Below are 15,033 nucleotides of genomic sequence, written 5' to 3'. Positions count from 1 at the left end.
TCAAGCCTGTTTGGGTTTTCAAATCAGCCAGGGCATTTCTTGGGAGCCATAAAAGCAGAAGTAGAGCCTTGGTACCTTGCTTTTAATAAGCTAAATTCTTAATTAATGCTTGGAGGAAGAACAAAAGGGAAGTCGTGCAAACTGAAATGCTTGTCTGCAGTACAGTGAATTGGTTTGTTACATGGGCACTGTGTCCTGTTTGTAAGATAACCCGGTTGATCGCTGGGGATGTTGTTTGTATTATAATGGATTTAATTATCACTGGTGAGACCAGCTCATGCTGTAGGTCAGCAGCTGAAAGTCCCCCCCCTTTACTAAAGGGGACACGAATTAAAATAAATTACATTTGAGGTGCTGCTGACCTAAATTTGTAACCTGGGTGTAACAATGTCACGATGTCTTTACCCACCCTGCCTTCAAAAGTGAAGGAGCCCAATGCCTGAATCAATCCGCTGCCTTGCACGTGGCCTCATGAAGCCCCGAACTGGTGATGCTGCTGCAGTGCCCTAACTAATTGCTTGGTATTGCAACGCAGCAGTCGCAGCCTGGGCTTGGCCCTTCCAGAAAGTCAAATCTCCGAGCCAGCTGTTAATTCAAGAGTTAAGAGACTTGCTGTTATTTCCTCATTTCCGTGGCCATGCATGTCGCCACCACCATCTCTCCTTCTTTTTCCTTACGCTCATGCCTGAGAGAGGCCAAATACCAGGTCCCTCAGGTTTGCCTGGGGTCAGTCTTTCCCTGGTGTCGGAATTGGGAGAGAAGAGAACAAAATCCTGGGCAGGAATCTAGGCTATTCCCAAGGCAGGATGATACATCTCTTGCAGAGGGAGAAATTACAGTTGTTACTGTATCGGGTTCAATCCTGTTCACCAGGGCTTTTGTACATGCATGCTTCTAGCAGAAGCAGAATTGCGAAGGTGTTTGTGCGTGTTTTTCCTGCTGTGTTACCTGGTATTTTAACTGATGGGTGACTCCGCCCAAGCAGCATTTTTTCCACAGTGGCAAGTGAAGCACTTGGGTTTGAAAGGCACCGCATGGTTTTATTATTGTGCTGGTTTCCAAACCTGCGCTCATTTACTCTTGTGGACTCTTACAGGCAGTATGTGTAATTTAAAATTTTAATTTGAGTTTACTGCAGCTTTTAGTCTCTGGGACTCAAATTTTCTTTGTCTTTGGCTGTCGGAGAAGCCCGAGAAGAAATCTTGCCTGCAGAACAAATGTTATTGTCCTGCCTGTGGTTGGTATAAGGATCGGGGTGGTTTATTGCTGCTGTTGAACGTGTGTTAACTTTGACTTGGGGGTTTCAAGCTGCTGGTATTGCTAGCTGCTGCGTGGGGCACCTTCTGAAGGCGGGAGTTTGTTCCCAAGGATAGCAGGGATGCGCTCCACTATCTTGTCCTTAATCTCACGAAATTTAGTGTGTAAAATCTTCACTTTTAACAGAAGGAGTGACACTAGCTGTAGCTTTGGAGTGGGAGGATGGGGGTGGTCTGTTCTCTGTGTGTTCCCAGTGCACAACTGGTTTGTGAAGGTCTGTTTTCAGGACTTCAAAGAGGCATTGGGTTTCGGTGCAGCCAGCTTCGCCCGCTGCCGATTCCAGCCACTTCCACAGGATGTGAGCGACTGCTGCTGGAAAAGGTTCCCACTTTCTGTATAAACAGAGCTACGCCTCCGAGGGAAGTTATTTTTCCCTGTGTATTTAGTCATGGCAGGCTTTGTAAAACATTGATTCAGGCTTTGCCCTGAGAAATATTCTTTAAAGTTGAACGTAAGTGAGCTTTGAGCCTTGGCTTTTGAAATACAGCATCGCATGGGGATGTCTGTGAGAACTTAGAGAAGGTGTTAGAGCCAGAGCTAGGCTCAGATTTGGTCCAAATCTAGATAAAAGCCTGTGAAAAAGGACTCTGGTGGCCCTGATAATGTGTTCCATGGGTGTTTCTCCAGGTAAGAGCTCCTTTTGGAGTATGTTTTCTGATCTGAGTGGGACCATCTGCAGTTGTTGATGTCCCAGAGAGATGCGTCAAGGTATCTGGGCTGTGCTGTCGTTAACAGCTAATGCAGCTTTTTGATGTAGTTTAGAAATTCAGGTCAAAATCCTTTTTGAACTCGTTTGTGTCTTAGATTAAATGAGTGGGTTGACACATCCGCATCGAAAATTGTGGCTTGTGTTGAGCAACGAGTGTGAGAAAACGTGGCTCTTGCCTTCAAGAGCTGCATTAACCAAAGCTCAATGAGAACATCAGACCATGCTGTGGACTGTATTCGCTTCCCCATTTCTATGGCAATTTTAAAAATATTTGTCTTTGCCAGCTGAACACTACTGAAACCTCTGTGACTTAATGTTTGTTTCCCCCCTACTTAACTTAGTTCAGGCAACAGTGACTTGCAATTTAGACACACTGTATCTCTTCATATGTTTTCAGACTAATTTTGAAACACTTGTCTGGCTTACTTTGTTCCCTGCTTGGGCAAATTTTGTAGTAATATGAGCTTTTGAAGGCTTAAGGTAAGTTGGTAGAGCTACTTGAATTTGTTTGGGGCATCTTGTTAGGTTAATATTGATGTGCTGTGGTAATGCTCCCTTCCACCCCTGGTCTTGTCAAACCTCAGATCAGTGTTGATGGCCCCATCAGTGCTTTGGGATGTGTTTGAGGGTACCCCTGGTCTCCATGGCAAAGTTGTGTTTGGTGAAAAGCTGCTTTTATTTGAGTTGGTTGTGAAGAGACGGTGTTAGGAGGTGTTGTGCTGCCAGGCTGCTTCATATGTGAGGTGTAAAAGCAAGGGGCTGTCACAGAATGCTGCAAATCATTACCAAAAATGTATGATAACCTTAGCAAAATCGGTATTTTGTGATATATGTTCTGCCTAAGCAAAGCTCCCCATGAAGCTGCAGAAATTATTGCTCTTGCCACTAGTGACTGTACGGTCTGTCTGCACATGACACATTTCAGTGAGCCAAAGATCATCTGTGGTTTGCTGAGCGATTTTGGGTGTTTGGGATAAAAAGCTTCTCATAAATGTAAAAAACTCGCTGTTAAGTCGAGGTAACTGCGGGAAGAAGCTGTCTGTCCCAAAACATTTTACATCGGGGAATCCATGATATGTGTTAATCATTTCAGCTGGCTTTTTGTCAGGTTGGAGAGCCTGCAATGATACAAGTGATTTATCTATACATCAAGAAGGATGACGAACCCCTTAGGTGCACTTATCCTCGCAGTCAGCTTCCAAGGAAGGGGCTGACTGTGTGCAGGGCATTGAGCCTGTTCAAAAAGCCTAAGTCTGCAAAAGTCAAATATTTTCAGTTGAATCTCTTCTTTTTTTTTTTTTTTTTTTTTTTTTTTCCTCTTCTTACTGGTATGAGATGCACTTTGGATCCTTTTGCCAGCATGTGAAGGCGCCTGCCCAAAACACCTTTAACGAGAGAACCAAATAGCAGCTACTTTTGTACCATTGTTGTTGCATCCATTCTGCAATTATTTAGTTCAGTTCCTCCATCGGGCAGCCACCTTTAATCTGAGCTGTTGAATGCATGCTCTTCCTGCATTTGTTTTTAGGCTGGCTGTTTTCTTTCCTCATTGAGACTGCTGCCGGGGTCTCCTGCAAACCCGCCGGACCTTCAGGCTTTGGAGCAGCAGCAACCCATCCTGCAGACATGGACACGCATTGTGGCTCGGGAGGGGATGTGTGGGATGCTTTAGCCCGCTCTGTACCTGACTCTTGGATGCTATGAAATCTCAGGGCTTCATAACATGGGACAATATTGGTTTGCCCTGCTTTCGTGCCCGGCACAAAGCCAGGCTGTGCTTATCAGTTAGGGGTGCCTGGTGGGGTGGCAGGAGTGCTCGTTTGGGATGTTAATGAGGGGAGGTCTTGGGCTGCTGGGGAAAGCTGCATATTTGATGATGAGGTAGGGATGAATTTGAAATTAGCACAATTTTCCTGAATTTATTTGTTTATTAACATAGTGTGGATTTGACTTATTTTCTTTTTTTTGTCTTCTCTTTCTTAGTATTTAATATCTAGTGTTTTTAAGCCTCACTAAACAGCTAGTCTTGAGATGTGTCATGTAGGATAGAAAGATAACCCTTGCTTTTCTCAGTGGTGGTGCATCCCTGACTTGCAGCGCTCTGGCTTCTCAATGCATTGCCTTTATCATTAGCTGGGGAATAAATAAAAAAACACTACAAAAAGAAACGCAAATTCTCAAAATGTGTGGAAACTGCAGCAAATCCTCATCCAGCCTGTTGGGTGGGTCAAACTAGCTTTTGTGAAATCTATTTTAAATGGCAATTCCTGGGTTGTATTTTCCTGCAGGTGGCTTGCAAGATCTGCTTGGTGGTGGTGCCAGTGCTGTTTGCAACCCCTCACATAGAAGCGTGGGGGTCTTCCCTGTGGCTTTAGCCCTGTTTCTTTGTACTCTAAAGCCTTGGGGTCAGGGGGAACGCAGAGCAGTCCTTCCTGTTTTATAATAACAGGGTTGCAATTGCCACCACCCTGCAGGCTGTTTTGCACACTCATGTCACCAAAGAGGAAAGTGTTTATTCTTCCCTTCCCATCTGCTTTACCTCCTGAAAGGTTTAAAGGGATCCTCTGTTGCTCACTTGAAATGACATCGCTGTTTGCTGGGAGCTGGTTGAGATTTTCCCCCACCAAGATGCTGGTTTATGGGAAAAAATGTGTTTAGCAGAAGCTTTAATACTAGGAGAAGAGCTCTCCCGGTGCTCACTGCCAGCACCATATTGATAGCAAATAAAAGAGACGCTGTCTAGACTGCCAGTCACCGAGCTACTGACAGCTCTGCGGGATTTTCAGCAATGAGAAGACACGCTGCCTCAAAGTCAGTCCCACCTTGAAGCTGATTTTTGCCCCTTTGCTGGGCTCTGCCCTTCACCAACATGTGCATCTCGTGCTCGTGAACCTTTAGGGTACCGTTCTTCTCTCCATCCACATTGCACAGTGCGATCAGGGGCTACATAGTCTTGTATTTGCAGAGACTGATGGGTGTTTGCCCTTGCTTGTTAACACCTGCTAAAAAAACCCCAGTGATTAATTCTGCGTATTCTGAGTCTATACGCTCAAGCCCTCTTCATGGGTGTCGAGACAAGTGCTTAAGCTCAGTGCTTGCTTTTCATGAATCTTACTCTTTTTCCATCACTTTTTTGTTTTGATTGGTGTATCTTTGTTTCCAGCTCTTCAAAAATAAAACACAGCTCTTGGTGCTATCTGCACGTTCATCTTAACTCAGGAGAGGCCGTGGCCTAATTTCTTCAGCACAGGTCAGAGAGCCAGAAACCTCTGGTATTGTAATCCCAGTGCTGTTGAGGGCTTGCTTGACCTCAGCTTCTTGGTGCTTTTGTGCCTTTACCTATAAAATGGGGTTAATTACCACTGTGGTGCTTAATGAGCCAGGCACTGGGACACCCGTCGACACTGCTTTTGTAAAGGCATTTGAGGTTGTGTTGGGCAGGTATGTGCTACACTGCCGGATTCGTATCTATCAGTGTAAACTCCTTTTTTTTTTTCTTTTTTTTTTTTCCACGGGTGAGAGAGAGAAAATTTTTTCTGTATTGTTGCAATGCCTGTTTAGCAAACAGATCTGCCTTTAAATTCCCTTTGGTGTGATCCAGGCCTGCTCCTGGGCAATATTTGCTAGATGGTTAACTCTGTAGTTGGCAGCTTTCATCAAAGGCTTTGCACCAGGAATTACAGAAACTGGTTTGAAGGTGGCATACAAATTTATTTGATGCGATTAGGTGAGTGGACATGGCGAAAACACGCTTTTAGTGTGTTAGACACACAATACGTGTTACAGCTGAGCAGCTCATCTGCTAGGAGTTAAGATAAGGAGGAAAGCATCGTTTGCAGTGCTCATACGCTGATAATGTCCGTGTCAAGATGGTATTAGATATCTTGGTACCCTGCTTGCTAACAAAGAAAAAAAACATTCTATCAGCGCACTGCTGCGAAGTCAGCAGTCCATCTGAAAGCAGTAGATATCGATTTAAATTAAACCTTGGCTACCCCGGGTCTACACTAATACACGGCTTTTTCCAGTGCATCCTATTTTTTTTTTTTTTTTTTTTTTTTTTTTTTTTTTTTTTTTTGTCCTGAAAGTCAGTACCCTTGAGCTTGTCTTCATTTCAGATTGAATGTCTCAGTGGTGCTCATGACTTATTTCTTAGTGGATAGGGGAACGATGTGGTTTGTGAATTTAGGGTGCAGAATAACTTTGTTTATTGCAAAAAGGAAATTCTTCCCCACCCCTCCTCCAGCACATGCATGTGCTAAGCCAAAGACCATGTTTTGGGGGGTAACTAGAAGCTTGAATGTGAGAGCTTGCATGACAAGTTGCCCTGCTGGTAAACCCTGACCTTGACCTGGCATTGGCTTAATTTAATTTTCCTGAGTGTTAAAACTTCATTCTTTGTTCCCACAGCAAAACGTTAAGCAGGAATCTTGCAGTGGTGTTAGAAACCTGAATCTTGACTGGTTGTCCTACTGCTTAAAGCAACAAGAGATTGCCTCATTTACATGGACAATGTTGCAGTGTGGGTATTAACGCTGATTATTTAAGTCTCTTAAGGTGCTGGTAGTTTCTGACGGAAGTCGTGTGGAGCAGCATGTGTCTGTCTCTCGATGAGCTCTTGCCAGGGTTATTTTCCTGGGAGCAAAGCTTCTGCAGTTTGCTCTCCCTCTCACGCTAATTCCCTGACCCTGTCGCCCCTTCCTGCCTGATTCAATGAAAGGATAAAGGTCTCAAAGATCCTGAGTTGCCCCAAGTTTCACAGGACAGGAAAGGGAGACGAAAGACCCTGTGGGCACCCTTGCTGAAGGCAAGAAAGCTCAAAATCCTGGAGATCAGAGGAGCTATGGGGGAGGAAAAAGGTCTGACACCCCCCCAAGTCCAATGCTGCAGGCAGCAGGGGCTCACCCACAAGCGATGCACCAGTAGGAAATGACATTTTTGCTGCTTCCCGAGCTGCCTGTTTTGCTGGCTGAGCTGGAGGAGGTGGATGCGATCCAGGGCTTTCCCAGCCAAGGAAGCCGTGCGCCAGGTCAGACTCTGACACTTGCTGCGGGCTGCTTTCCTGTGGCAGTGTTTGCTTGACACGTGGGCACCTCGGGGACTGTGGTTTCCTCCGTGTGGGCAGCAGTTTAGTGGGAATTGTGTTGGGAGCAGCTGTTTGGATTCATTGGGTTATGCTGTGCAAAGAAAGTTTTTCTTTTTTTAAAAAATAATCCCAACCGCACTGAATAGCTGCCTCTAATGCAGTCTGTCAAAAAGTTGGGAATTAAACCACCCAATATGTACAGGTACCTCCTAGTTTTGTCAGCAAACACTTCTCTAAGATATTTCCATGGTTTACATGCAATTATTTTGCCTGAATAGTTTATCTGGTCAGCTTGGTGATAGAAATGGGCATTGGGCTGTCTGGAAATGTAAATACAGAAACGATGTTTCAGAGGTGTGTTTTCAGATATATTTTTCATACAGTCAAAACTGAACTGGTTTTTAGACCAGTAGCATGTCTTTTCCTCATGGTTCAGCTGTAAATTTGCCTTCATTTGCCTGAAACCTGTGTACAGATTAGCCAATTTTAGCGGATTTGGGATGTTTAAGAGATGTCTGTAGAAAGTAAGGAGTGCTGTGTCATTTTTACAGGCTGTTCTCAAAATAATTAATTTAACTGCAGCTTTCCAAGTGCTGCCCGCAAGCTTGAGACCTGCTACGCTATTTTAACAGAGGAGAGAGGTGACAACTATTTCCAGGACCTGCTGTTGTGTGTTTGCTTGGCATTTATTGAGCAGGAGTTGTTGCTGATGAATCAGTGCAGGCAGGTTTGGATAGGTACCGAAAATCACATCAGTTGTTTTTATCCAGGCAGCCGCTGTGCAAACTGTTTGTCCTTAGACAGCTCATGTTACAGCGGGAGAAGCATCTACACGTTTTCTTGTAAAATCCTCTATTTCCAAGTCTCAGAGCCTTTCATTTCCTTGTTTAGGGATCATTCGCGTTTTCTGGCTAGCATGCAGTTTTGCCTTTCTTTCTGAAATGAATCATGATTATTTGTTTTGCTAGGAAAACGTTCAGGCGGGAATCATTTTAATTAGCGGCTCGCAGGGAGCCGGCAGAGGGAGTATGTGAGCCCCAAATACTAATTATTTACAGCCCTGCAAAATTTAGGGTGATTTCAGTAGAGGGGATGAATCACAAGAGCAAACCTAGATACAGACCCACCAATTATTACACCAGAGTGTAATTTTCCAAACAGGCCCAATGTGGGTCTGAGTTGCTGGAATGACCCGTCCTACATTTGGAGAACCCCAGCTAGGGTTGATTTTCAGACTTGCTGATTTTTTTGGCTTGGTTGGAGGAGGGATGTCATGTCATCGAGCAATTAATGAGGTTGCAGAGTTGGAGATGTGCACGTGGAAGCCCGAATTTTTATTGAGGAAACTGAAGGAGCGTGGTGCCCCATGTACAGATGCCTGGCCCACCCGGATCACTTTTTAAACTTAAGGGCAAATGTATTTAATGCCCAGTATGATTAAATTTGCAGATCGCTGGCCAACAGCATGTGTGTGAGCTCAAGTGGTACCTCAATAAGAAATATACCAGCTGCTTTTGTGCTGCTAGTGCTTATCAAGCCAGATTTTGACAGGTTTTAAAGAAGTTAAGCTGTTTTAAGTGTAATAATGCTGTCAAAAGGAATTAGGAAGCCTCCAAATCCCATTTGTTGTGGATGGGGGGGGGTTGTTGAATGTTGGAGATCTCTCCTTGTTTAGCAGCATTCTGCAGGGATATCTGGAGATGGTGCCCTCACTTTTTTGTCTAGTTCTTGATTTGTTAATATTTTATTAAGCTTCTAGGCCAATTCTGAGGTTTTGTCCTGTTTATTCCATAAGCAAATTCGAATGACAGATTTTGCTGTGTACACCTGAAGTGCGGAGTCATGAAACTCGGCTGTTTCCTCTTGTTGTCATGAGCTGTACACTAATAACAAGTATATAAAATGTGCTGCATAGGTTTGTATTCCTATAATAAATCCAGAAAAAACCTCAAATTTTCTCTCATTTTGTAGGAAGAAAGATTAGGCGTAATTTATTTTTAGTTGCTGTGCTGATTGGGCAGTAAATCTTACTGTGCAGTGTTATTACTGGTTTTTTTGGTGAAAGTTTACAATAAAAATGAGCAGGGATCTGGAGTAGCTGAAGGTTAGCTCATCATCGTCGGGAGGGAAGGAGGGATTTCTGGTAACTTTAAACCTTTTTATTACAATAATCAATTAAAATTCAGTTGCAATCATGCTGTTTCATTGCAGCATGGACCAGGTTATATGGCACTGTAAAATGAAGTCATGTAATTTTGAATTTGTCTCTGGAGTCTATAAAAATACTGGTTTAACAGGGAAAACACAAGGCAGGGAGGTAATACTGAAAGATACAGATTTGACTTTTCAAACTTGCAGATGGAGTTTAGGAAACCTTTATTTTCATGGGCGAAGCTAGGTCTCATATGAAAGAAAAAAAAAACAATTTCCTGTTGAAGGGCGGCTAAAGGGAAAAAAAAAAGGAAACGCTGTGCTTCAAAGAACTTGTAATTGCCTGTTTTGCAGGGATAAGAAGAAAAGCATGCTGTAGGTATCCCTGAGGTCTTGCTCCTTCATCTGGGTGCGATGCTCAATGACAGCACAGACAGGATATTGCTCATCGTTTGGTTTCCCAGAGGCTTTGTTTTCTTTTTGCTGACTAAAATCAGCTTTTTCTTTCCATTCTTGAACTTCTCTAGCAGTTGATTTTCAAAGGGGTCAGCTCTAACTGGTGCAAGTTTTGGGGGACTGGAAACAACATCTTACTGAACAGCGTTTATTCCTACCCGGAATCCAGTGGCTCCCACAGACCTTTCACTCCCTGTGCTCTTGCTTTCATAAAATAGTGTGCTTCTGCCTAGGAAATAGTGCTTTATTTTTTCTTTTACATCACTAGAAAATGGCTCGGGGCTTCTGTAGGGCAACTGATAGTAGCAAAAGCCAAACTGAAGCGGGAAAAGCTGCTGTTGAAGTGCTTGGTGGCATGGCTGCATGAGACAAACAATAAAATACTGTGCAAAAATAACCCATCCCAATACCATTGGAAATTTTTTTCAAGGAAAGCAGCCTAAGACTTATTATTAAATGTGTCTGATGGAATAGGCTTTTTTTTTTTTACACTGGGTAAGAGAATAAGCCTAAAAGGTCTAAATGTCCCCATAAATGCTACCCTGCCGTGCAGATGGGCCTGTTGACAAGCAGAATAAGCAGTTGCAAAGTATGAGGAAGAGTCTGGAGTGAGTTAGAGGCAGTTGCTATCTTCCAACCCTAAATTAACGCCGTAGCTCCTGATTGCCAAGTGCAATTAACCGTTCTGTTCTGCAGAGTCCCTTTCTCGTTCCAGCTGCAGCAGTCAGCCAGCCAGGGCTGGGTCCTTTCACACACCTTTATTATTTTTTTTTTCCCCCAGGTGAGAACATAGCTTCTATGATTATGTTTGGAGAGAGAATTTTTTGTGGCATGTGAAAATGAGCATTCCCTTATGCATAATGTGCTCTGACTCAATACTATTGCACGGCCTCTTATTTTCATTCAAGAACTTTCCCTTGGAGGCTTTTTCCCCTAAAATCTGTTGACTTAAAGGAAAAAAAAAAAAAAGGCCAGGTCAAAAACCCTGCGGGTTCAAGCACTTCTTAAAACAGCTGAGAGTTGCGGAGAAGAGGAGGCAGCTCGGGATGGGAACCACCGATGCCACCCACGCCTGTGAATTGGGGTCAATGGGACCAGGAGAGGTGCTCGCAGGTAGGAAAACCTTGCTGGGACAAGAGGGGGTTTGCAGGAGCTGGCTGCCTGATGTCACTACCAGGCTTCAAGAAGTGCTTAAACCTGGTGGGTTTTTTTGCCTGCATTTTAATATTCCTCATCTGTTTGTTCCACTGCAGTGGGTAATTACTTTAGCAGAATAAATGGCAGGTTCTTAAATGATTTCAGGAGGGGAGAGAGGGAAAATTGAAATGCTGTGAAAGGAAGAAAAGAGTTACAACGTTTTGCCAACTGGCAGACACACAGCTTTTAGGAAGGGCCAGGCAAATCTGATCAGTGCTAGTGGAGCTCTGTTTCAGCTGCCCTTCTAGCGTTTCTTTACATGTTATTTTAAGCAGCTGCAATTCCTCCTTGGTAGGGCTTTAGGCAAATTTCTGAACACTGTAAAACCTCTGCTGCTGGAATATAAAGGCACTTCTCCACAACCAGGAGGGCTGTAGGGTCCAAAATATGATGCTTCAAGGGACTTGTGTTGGCCTTTGCAGCAATCAGTCCAAGCAGAATGGGGCTCCTGGATCTGTTTTAGTGAGTTAATTGAATTGCATATACTTTTGGATGAGAGATGACTGCTTAAATCACTTTGCTGCAGCTTTTTGAGTGCTCAGAGATTAATTTTAGTCTGTGTACAAATTGAAGCCCAGGCTGGTACAAGCATAGAGCACCTGGAGAGCCAGGATGAGTGAGAAAGCACCTATTGCATCTCCCCTGAACGCAAACAGGACAGAAGCACTCTGTTCTGCTCTTCAAATAACTAGCAAAAACACTGGCATGGGATTTCCTCCTATGGATCTGCTGAATAATCGGTAGTAGGAGCTTGTTGGGATGCTTTAGCTCTCTCTTACTGACTGTCTGAGGTTTTTTCCTTTTTTTGATGTTGGAGCAGGGTTATAGGACAGGGCTTTTCCTGCTTTGCAGTCTGGGAGTAGTTATTCCCAGCCCACTGTTTCCGTGCCATGAGAGCAAAATCTGCATCCATGGCAGGTCAGGCTTGAAGGGTTATTTTGACAGCAACTTGCCTTTTGGGAGTTGTTTGTTGCCAGTCTTGTTTTCCTTAAGAAAAATAACACATCATGAGTGTGCAAAGTTGATGCCTAAAAGTTTAGAAAACAAGGATCTAGCAAAGTAGATGCATTTGAATATTTGTAATATTATCAAGTGGTCTGGTAAGACCAGACAAAACCCAGTGCAGCTTCTCCATCCCCAGATCTGCACGAGCATGTGCTATTTGAGGCATCAAGGGATTTTGCTACTCCTCCTGCCTTTTTTAAAATTGGCCCTAGAGATGCTTTTCTAACGCCTAAGCTGTTTTGCGCCTGTGATTAGCTTGCTATGTTGTGTGGTTCCCAAGCCCGCTCCAGAGGATTGAAATTGGGATTTAATAATTGGAAAAAAAACCTTGCTAGCCAGGCATTCGTTCCTGCACTTCTCAGCAGACTTCCTGCAGTAGGTTTTGGACATTATTTAAAGGGCAAATAAAAGCTGTTGGGAAACACACATAATCTTTGCTTCTAAACCTTAATAACACAACAGATGTCTTGTGTGAACCTGTCGAGCTGAGGCTTATGTTCGGTGTTGTCACCCGCAGGTGCCCTGTTGTACCTGATCTGGATGCAAATGTGCTTATGTTTGGTTTTCTAGCATGTTTTCAGGGTGTGAAATGCCTTCTGCTCTGCCTGGGTAGGTGTTCTGCTCTGTTTTCCCAAGCTGTGAGATAGGGACCAACCCTCCTTCCTCCAACCTCCCTGGCTCGAGCAAAACCGCATCCCAAGGTTGGAGTACTGGCAGCCTTTGGCTTCCTGCCCTGTCATGTCAGGGTGGAAATCAGCACATGCGCTTCATGACAATAGATGCTTTTGCTTGGAAAAAGACCCAACCTTCTGGTTTTTAAATTATTTTTTTTTTCTTTTTTTTAGTGCAGCTTCACTTTTTCTTTTTTAGTTTTCCATTTCTTAATCTTTGGGAATATGTGTATTATCTGCTGCGTAATGCAGTTTGCCGGCAGCAGCAGCAGCGCTTGTGTCAAAGCATTTGGGTTTCAACCTTTCTCTGTCATAACATTGACTCTAAGAAGGATTTCTGACACGGGAAAATGTGCAGAGCATCTGTTAGGCTGATAACTATAAGTTTAATTTTGACGTCGTTTCTACTGAAGATTGACAGCCCCTAGGATTTTCTGAAGCTGCTTCATTGAGGAACCTGACAAAAGTGGAGAGTAATGCTGTCGAATGCAATTTTTCTGAGCATTAATTAGTTGTCATGGCAAGCTTTTCCGCTCTGCATCTCTGCTGTCTGTTATTCCCGTGGCTCTTTGGCTCAATGCATGCTGGGATGGGAAAATCCTAGGTTTAGCTAGGGAAGACAGTAGAGTTTGCATCGCTGGAAGCTTTTTAGTTTATTCCTGATAGCTAGGTAACTTAAATTCCTTCAAGCTGTATTTTCTGTGATACTAAGAGTTTGGTAAAAATAAGGTACTATAAACTTGTATTTAAGTGTGTTGGGCAAAAAGCCATGTCTTGTCTTCCCTCTTGAGGAGTGGGTTTGCTTCCTGGGCTTGTTGTGGATGGGATTTGTCCCATGGACTGCGGTGATCTGCATCCCATCATCCCAGTCAATCTGAGACCTGGAGATGCCTGGGCAGCCTCTGCCTGGTGAAGTTGGGAGAAACTCATGCTGAGCGATGTAAGAGCTGAAACCTTGCCCTCATGTGGGTCCTCCATTACAACCTGCTGTGCTAGGAAAGGATAAAAAGGGAATTTGTGGTTGCAGTTTCTGGAAAAGAAAGTCCACGTGTCATGTTCATGAGCTGTTATTTTGGTGTGACCTATCAGTGCCTGCAATCACAGAGCCATTGCATCCCTTAGTCTTCACCCAGTGGCACTGGAAGGGAAAATTCTTGCTGCTCTCCCCAGAATAGGTTGGCTGCTTCCTAGGAAATAGGGTCCAGGGATTTGTTTTGCAGCAATGGGCATGGGTTTAACTGCACACGATGCCAGCTGGCCACATTGGATGCAGCCACTTGTTAAGATGAATTTATTTCATGATATATTTCTGTCATCGATATGTTACCTTATACTCAAGTTGTTCTGAATCGCTGGAGATAACAATATTGGATATTCCAGCCTTTCAGCAGCAGTAAATCTGTGGGGATTTTGCTTTCCTCACCAGCTACCAGAACTGTGTGCAAGTATTTAACAACCAAAAAAACCGGAATGTTAAGGGAGAATGGGTCAGGGTTTTTTCCCCCGCTGTGTGCTACTGAGAAATTGCTTGAGATAAAGCAGGCTCACTGGCAAAACTGGTTATGCAGGGGAGGAAGAGTTCCAAAGCTGTTCCTTCGATCCTTTCGTGCCTTGGGTTGCTCTCAATTTGGTGGGGATCCCTTTCCCAGTCACTGCCCAGCTCTGCAGTGCAAACCAGCCCAGGCCACCAGTGTGGCAGCACGGTGCCTCTCATGCTCAGCAAGGGAGCAGGGGTTCAGGAGGCTGCTGTTCCTTCAGTGTGCTGGTTTTTTGCTCTCTCTGGACCTGTCTGTAGGCAACAGCAGGGCTGAGAGTGGGGAGAGATGAAGTGGCCTGGGAAAATGCTGCGCTGATGGAGAACAGCTTGTTCCTAAGCCGTGTTCAGCCTGCTTCAAAGCTGTGCAAAAACCACGTCCTTGACTTGGAGTTTGCTGGGGTAGAGCCTGACATAGACCTTTGGTGTAACATACAGAGTTAGCAGATGTATTTCTGATGCTATTAATTTCCTTTGTGACCTTACTGTTGTCTCTTCCCCGCCCCCCCCACCTCCTTGCAGCTGTGAAGTGGAATGCCATGGCCAGTTCCTCGGACAGTGAAGATGACGGTTTTATGGCTGTGGATCCAGAAGACGCTGTGGTCGAAGGGACGATGGAGCAAGACGATGAGCCACATGCTGAGCTGGAGGTCGAGGAGACCAGGCATAACAGATCAATGCTGGAGCTCCCAGAAGAGGTTTTGGAATATATTCTCTCCTTCCTTTCACCCTATCAGGAGCACAAAACGGCTGCCCTTGTCTGCAAACAGTGGTATCGACTAATCAAAGGTACAAATAGCTGTAATGAGACTGCATTTTTTTAGTTGTGGGAACACGGATTTGGATCCTAGCTGCTCTTTTGTTAGCCTCCTCTATTGTTTTCCCCTCAAACTGAGAAATTTGACTT

General features: G+C 44.3%; 1 protein-coding gene across 2 annotated transcripts in view; it reads left to right on the top strand.

Moving 5' to 3' along the window:
- FBXO42 (F-box protein 42) overlaps positions 1–15,033 on the top strand; it is a 48,247-nt gene that overhangs the window by 1,078 nt on the left and 32,136 nt on the right. Inside the window, exons 2-3 of one of the 2 annotated variants that reach the window (XM_055705440.1) lie at positions 10,501–10,832; positions 14,649–14,915. In XM_055705440.1, the coding sequence (XP_055561415.1) occupies positions 10,766–10,832; positions 14,649–14,915 (334 nt within the window). In that variant the 5' untranslated portion in view covers positions 10,501–10,765. The remainder of the gene's footprint in view (positions 1–10,500; positions 10,833–14,648; positions 14,916–15,033) is intronic. The other variant, XM_055705441.1, reaches the window with a different exon arrangement.

The sequence above is a fragment of the Falco cherrug genome, chromosome 3, assembly GCF_023634085.1.
Source record: "Falco cherrug isolate bFalChe1 chromosome 3, bFalChe1.pri, whole genome shotgun sequence".
Taxonomy (NCBI): domain Eukaryota; kingdom Metazoa; phylum Chordata; class Aves; order Falconiformes; family Falconidae; genus Falco; species Falco cherrug.
This window is presented reverse-complemented; position numbering and strand designations above follow the sequence as displayed.